The sequence below is a fragment of the Genypterus blacodes genome, unplaced genomic scaffold (assembly GCF_046128005.1).
Source record: "Genypterus blacodes isolate CSIRO-AG114 ecotype Tasmania unplaced genomic scaffold, CSIRO-AGI_Gbla_v1 ptg000012l_1, whole genome shotgun sequence".
Lineage (NCBI taxonomy): Eukaryota > Metazoa > Chordata > Actinopteri > Ophidiiformes > Ophidiidae > Genypterus > Genypterus blacodes.
The window spans coordinates 6,498,862-6,505,596 of record NW_027466826.1 but is presented as its reverse complement, the minus strand read 5'-3'; the positions used below and the strand labels follow the sequence as shown (position 1 = coordinate 6,505,596).

Genomic DNA, 6,735 nt, shown 5'->3' with positions numbered 1-6,735 from the left:
GGTATCAGGAAGCAAAGGATATGTTCTAGAAAATCTAAATAAACTGAAATACTGAAGTATATTGCTGAGTATGTTTTCTTTCTGTTATATTCGTCTAAATGTAACTGTTATGGAGTTCTTATTTGACAAGTGGTCACTGAAGAAATACACATCTAAACCACATCAACGAAGGTCACACACTCATTACTTTGGACAATTATGCACAAACTCAATTTTAGGTTTATAATTTATTGCACTGGATCTTATTTGGAGCAATTATGCAGGTTTAAGACATTAAACTGGATATTCATGCTATTGCACTACTGCTGCTGCTGCTACCTTGTGGCTATTTGACATTCAGCTGCTTAGAATGAGAGATTCCTTATCAGCCGTGACTCATGTTTGTTCTCACTGAGTGCAAACTAAAAAGAAAAAAGGCTCCATACACAGATGAGGGTTGGTAATTATTTTAACACGATTGTGCGGAAGATAACATGATCAATAAATTACATCTCAGTTCAGGGACAGGGGCGTCTCCCTGCTCCTTTTAATGACAAAGGTGTTACACATCCATTCACAGACTGCTGAATCTAACCTAAAGATCTAGATACAGTCTATCCAGTCATGGTAAATGTCGGCTGCGGCTTTCTTAACTGTTCTCAGCTGTAAAATCACGAATTACTCATGATTCCGGAAAAATTTAATGTGCTTTCGGTGTTTGTTGCAAGCATGACGAGAGAAAGTGCTGAGGACCGTGGGTGTAGTTCCTCTACTGGACCTTGGTGACAGCTTCGTGGATGGACTCCGCCACGTAGTCGATGTTCTTGGTGGTCAGCCCGCACATGTTGATGCGACCGCTGGCCATCAAGTAGACGTGTCTTTCCTTTATTAAATATTCCACCTGTTTGGCTGTATAGGAGAAAGCACAAACACAGATAAATAGTTGTTCAGACCTTAAAGGTTGAGGTCAAAAGGCAGACTGCCCTACACAGTTTGTCCTGCGTATGTCTGTGCGTACTTACGGTTGAGGCCAGTGAAGCTGAACATCCCAATTTGCGTTGTGATGTGGTTCCAAGTCCCTGGTGTCCCCAGAGCCTGGAGCTTAGCCTTCAGCTCAGCCCGCATCAGCAGCACACGGTCAGCCATGGTTTTCACATTATCTTTCCTAGACACACAAGTGGAAGTCATCAGCCATCTTCTTAACAGGAAGCGCACAACAACGTCTCCAGTTTTCGATCAATGAGGAGATCAATACGTCGCTCTGAGGTTATTTGGAAACTAGTTTCACACACCACAAAGGAACCAATCTAGAAACCACACTAGCTTCTCAAACCCAATCTGACCTTTTAAAAAAAACTATACCAAGGGGAGGAAACAAACCCTAGTCAGGTGAATTGGCCCAAACACACAACATGCAGCGTTCATCTCTGTACTGACCATTCAGCAAAGAGCTCAGGTGTATTGAGAGTGGTTGCGACCACACGAGCGCCCTGAGACGGTGGATTGGACCAAGTGAATCTGACGATCTTCTCCATCTGGGACAGAACCCGTTTGAGGTTGTCTGCGTCCTTCGCCACCACGGTCAGGTTCCCCACACGCTCATCTGTTGGGACAAACCACACGGCACACTTTGATCAGAAAATGTATCTGTGGTAAGAAAATAGGATGTTTGTTCTTCTAATTAGAGGAAGTAGATCAGGGTTTTCTTCTTTTTCTTCCAAGGGGTGTGTCCATGTTAAGTTAAAGTTCAGGGTGCTTCTTTGTACTTGGGCTAACTTACTGTAGAGACCGAAGTTCTTGGAGAAGGACTGAGCACAGAACATCTCAAAGCCCATGGAGACGAAGTAGCGGACGGCCCAGGCGTCTTTATCCAGATTGCCGGAGGCGAAGCCCTGATAAGCCGAGTCGAAGAAGGCAAACAGCTTCCTCCTCTGGGGAAAGAAGTATAAAGGAGCAAACAGTCAGTGTGTGTGTGTGTGTGTGTGTGTGTGTGTGTGTGTGTGTGTGTGTGTGTGTGTGTGTGTGTGTGTGTGTGTGTGTGTGTGTGTGTGTGTGTGTGTGTGTGTGTGTGTGTGTGTGTGTGTGTGTGTGTGTGTGTGGTCACTGCTAGAATACCATCATAACTTCAGCAATTTGCTTCCATTGCTCCTGCGTGGGGTCTGTGCCAGTTGGATTGTGGGCACAGGCATGAATGACAAAGATGGAGTGCTCAGGACAACTCTGGAGACAGGGAGACAGACAGAGACAGTGAAACAGACAGACACAGACAGAGATAATAAGACTAATAAGTGAACTCCATATGTCTCTATGTGAGCTTCATCTCTATCCTGAACACACTTACCTCTAGGTCTCCAAGGAAACCAGCCAGATCCAGGCCCCTGTTCTCTTTGTCCCAGTACTTGTATGGACGGACGTCCTCAAATCCAGCACTTAAAAACACAGCATTGTGATTTTCTAAAACAAAACAACAACAAAAGAAACGTGAGCAAAGTTAGAAGGCACTCAGAGAACACACACCTCCTCCAATGATGACTTTATCTCTCACTGATGACATTTAACAGGTTACTGACGAGCGCCTCCCCCTTCTGACAAACCCTGATACAGACCAGGGGCCTCTTAATGACTAACTGTATCTGTGGTTGTTATAGCAACACTATCAGCTATCAGTAGTGAGTGCATTAGACTACTTCATTCATGAGATAGAGAGTGTGTGCAGGCTTACCCCAGGTGGGTGAAGACACGTATACGGGTGTCTTGGCATCCCTGAGAAAACGCCTGAGAAACTCTGCACCGATCTTCAGAGCGCCTGTGCCCCCCAGACACTGCACAGCCCCCACCTGACAGGGACAGACACAGAGACCCAGTAGGTTTAGAAAGGTACACTAACTCACAGCTGGAACATTTTATATTCTGCTTCTGTCCCCACTCACCCTGTCCTCCTGGATGGCCGGGCTGTCCTCGCCCAGTGCGATCTTGGAAGCGGAGGATCTGAAGGAGGGCAGGCCCAGGATGGGCAGGTACTCGTGATTTAGCCCCTCGTCCAGCAAAATGAGCTTCTCCACTTTCTTCACCACTGGCAGGACCCATGGCTTGCACTCGTCGGTCCTGTAAGCTGAGAGGACACGTGTTACAGCAGGAGAGGAAGAGGAGCGACTCAAGCACGAGATGCGTCTGGACATTGGGTCAAAAAACCGATGCATCCTTGACTCCACTGCCCTTTCACCTGTCCCCCGCCTCTTCCAGCTGGACCCCGCACCAAACAATGGGATGACATACTTCACCAGTGCTTTGGCTACAGAATAAAGACCAGTTTGACACGTTTACATCTAAGGCAATTATTTAGTTTTCCTTTCATGCCATTGACTTGGAATGCACGGAGGAGCATCAATCTCAAACTGGTGTTACAATGGAATTATGAGAGTGTGTCCAGATGCTGGTGGCTGATCTGGTGGCCGTCTGTCGGACTCTACTGTGTGTCTGGAGTAGAAAGGGATCACAAGGCCTCAGCCTCCTGTGCTGATCACGGGACTCAGGAATCTTCATCCCAACAGGTCCCGCCTAAATACAAGCAAACCATTCTGATGCTTTACATTGTAACATAAGCACTATAGCTTATAGCTTTTACTAAGATTAACACTAAGAACAGCTGTACTGAGGCCTGAACTGGACTGTTTGCTTGTTGTAAATGGGAAGCAGGGATATATAACCTTTATATAAACTACCAAACTCTGGAGTAAGCCTCATCGCTTACTAGCCTACTACTGAAATTGGAGAGCAGTGTGTGTGCGTGCGTGTGTGTGCGTGTGTGGGGGTGTGCGTGCGTGCTTGCGCAAATTTGCAATACTAATGAATGAATAAAGAAACCGGAACTACTTTCGGTGCATGTTCTGTCCGGAACATGCGCCGGACATTTAAACGCTGGCATTTCTTTTGAATGCAAACCGGAACAACATTTCAATGCACGTTCCCTACGGAACTAATTTGAGAACCCACCACTATAAGACCACATCATACGAACGGGGTCAAAATACACATAAACATGCTGCAAATATACTTTGTCACTGTCGGTTGAGATTAGCTCCACAATGGCCTAATGTTAATGTTAAGATGTATCAGCAAAGATAGATACTACAGAGTTATTAGCGTGGACTTGATACGGTGTGTTACATCATTGATACGATAATACAAATCGGCTCGCCAACTTTGTGTGTTACGTAATTGAAATGTTGACGTACCGACAAAGGTTCAAGGTTACGTAATTGTTATTGTTAAATGAATCAGCTCGCCAACGACGTACCGGCAATTCTAAACTAACCCCACTATGGATCTTCTTACAGTATATAACCTGATTAAAGCACGTTATTATTGTTATTATTGTGGAAGGAATCCGCTCAGAGGAACGTTACTGAGGCCTGTTTACAGCTGATTCAAAGTCCGCAGATAGAGACACAAAGGAGGACAGAGAGATCATATCAGCGCATCTGTAAACTAACCCTGTGTTATCAACACAGCAAGATTGGACTAGAGTTAGTGTGTCTGTGTGTTTGCTACGCTGAGGTGCCACCATGTGACCCTGAGCACCGAAATCAAACCAAATCAGACTGGCTGTTTTGTGCAGATCGGCTTTATTGTAGAGTTGGATGTGATGAATTAGTATTCTGTGGCTGTGTGACACTTCTGTGCTTGAGGACAGATAGAACAGTGATGGGAAAGATGAGGAGGTTGTACATTTAGTGGATATAAATAGGATCTAAAGAAGCTTCAAACACTTAAAGATAATATATGGATACATTGGAATCAAGCATGAAAATGTTACTGATCATGTGATGAGTCTCAGGTTTCTTCTATCTTCTTCTTTAAGGTCACTGACATTGTTGTTGTGGGAGCTGCAGCACTGTGACATTTGAATTGACCCTTATTGAAATCAGCCATATGTTATTACATATGACTCTTCAGGACAACACATTAAAACTCCTTCTTTTTCCATTCTTACTGCTTTATATTGTTTTGTTTTGTTTGCAATAATTGACTTATTAGATTATTATTTGATCCCATTTCAATCATTTTTACCCCGGATTTTAATTCATTTTCCTGTTATTTTCTTGCACATTTCATTACTCTTAAATTTTGAAAAATTTTCTCCAGTATCAGTATATTTTTCCCTCTTTAATAACGTTATACTTTCCTTAATAAATGATTACATACAATATTTTATTCCCCATTTATTTTCACAGTTTTTACTTGTTTTACTTGTTGTTTCGTGCTCAGTTAAATGTGAATGTGTCCAAATGTCAGTGAGTCAAACGTCCTGATTGGTTGGTGTCTTGCTCAGTGAGGTAGCTGTGATGGATGAAGGACATCTTACCTCCCACTCCGAGGTTCACCTTCTGGGGAAATGAGTCGTTGTTAAAGTCCTGCGTCAGCTTGAAGACGGCCACCGGCGCTGCAAGCGCAATCTCGCTAAACACCGACATGTTTTTGGTTTGACAGGAGAAGGAGGAAAGCTCCGGTGACCGCTTACTTGACCGAGGAGTTGAGGGGAAAATGGCGGATGTTAACCTTAAATTTGATTCGGGGGTTACGAAGACGGCGTTGAGTGTATGGACCAATAGAAACACGGAAGTATCCGTCGCACCAATCCCCATTAAACTCTACGTCAGAATCAAGCGGAAACAGATCCAGACTGTTGACCAATGGCGTGTTGTGCACGATGATCGTTACACGTCTGATCAAATGCCTGCATGTTCCAGGGCGGGTCTACACCACTTTGTGCAATGCAGGGTTGCGCCACCAGATGGGGGCACAACCTCGTTAAATATGTCTTTAAGACATTATTCAAACAATAGAAGAAATATGAATTAATAATTGATATGATATAAAGAATAATTAATAAACAACAATGGTTAAACGATTTGCGTACTATACTGTTCAAGTATGGCTTGATTTCCTTTATAAATTCTGCTAAATAAGATAAGACAAGATAAACCTTTATTATTCTGAGGAAAATGGCTGTGCAACAGTTACAGTACAGTGGAGAATGAAACAAAAGAATCACCTCTAGTGCAAAAAACGTGCAAGAATGCATGCAAAATACTACTATGTAAGTCAAAATACTTTTTACCTGATCATTTGCATTTCTTACAGATTTTAGCAATAAGTCAAATTAATCATATATACTCTACATGCTATGTCTTATTATGTCCCTTTCCTCTTTTAGAAGGAGGCTAAGTAATAGTTTCTTCCATATTAAGTAAAATTATTATTATTATTATATTCAGTTATTATATTCAGTTGGTTGATGATGATCTAGATTTTCAAGTTGGACATCATTATCAAGACATAAATGCTTTGATTTCCAGTCACCAGTTTGGTACATTATCCATGATCGGCATGTAAATCTTATTTTGAAGTCCAGATTATCTTGTACACACACTACAATATCTGGTCTTGGACACACAAGAAACTTTTGTTAATGATACGTTAGGGGCGTCATACATTACATGTGTGTGTCCTGCACAATGTCTTGTGCCTTTTTCCATTTTGAAATGAAGTTAACACATATCTGTGTCACTTTTTCCTTCATTGTAAACAATGACAGCACTGTTTTGGAGGCAGCACATCCCATCATAAATGTCATTGTGTCTTGAATCCTAACTAAATTATACTGGGGTTCAACACCATTTGAGCTATGTATGTGGGGATGTAAATGAGTATATGCAAGGATGTTCATCTGTTCTCTCCTGAGGGCCTGGGTTG

General features: G+C 42.8%; 1 protein-coding gene across 1 annotated transcript; it reads right to left on the bottom strand.

Moving 5' to 3' along the window:
- Positions 1-430: 430 nt before the first annotated feature.
- Positions 431-5,544, bottom strand: got1 (glutamic-oxaloacetic transaminase 1, soluble). The gene is made up of 9 exons (XM_076164235.1): positions 5,345-5,544; positions 2,910-3,091; positions 2,702-2,816; positions 2,321-2,433; positions 2,095-2,199; positions 1,760-1,910; positions 1,417-1,582; positions 1,002-1,144; positions 431-888 (listed from the first exon to the last, which is right to left on the bottom strand). The coding sequence occupies exons 1-9, from the start codon at positions 5,451-5,453 to the stop codon at positions 749-751; spliced, it is 1,224 nt and encodes a 407-aa protein (XP_076020350.1). The 5' UTR covers positions 5,454-5,544; the 3' UTR covers positions 431-748.
- Positions 5,545-6,735: the final 1,191 nt, after the last annotated feature.

Bases quoted from the DNA above. Each gene is read 5' to 3' on its own strand.
- got1 (XM_076164235.1), bottom strand. From the start codon at position 5,453: ATGTCGGTGTTTAGCGAGATTGCGCTTGCAGCGCCGGTGGCCGTCTTC. The intron at 3,092-5,344 runs GTAAGATGTCCT...GTGTCCTCTCAG, and splicing joins GGTGAACCTCGGAGTGGGAG to CTTACAGGACCGACGAGTGC. The intron at 2,200-2,320 runs GTAAGTGTGTTC...CCCTGTCTCCAG, and splicing joins GTTTCCTTGGAGACCTAGAG to AGTTGTCCTGAGCACTCCAT.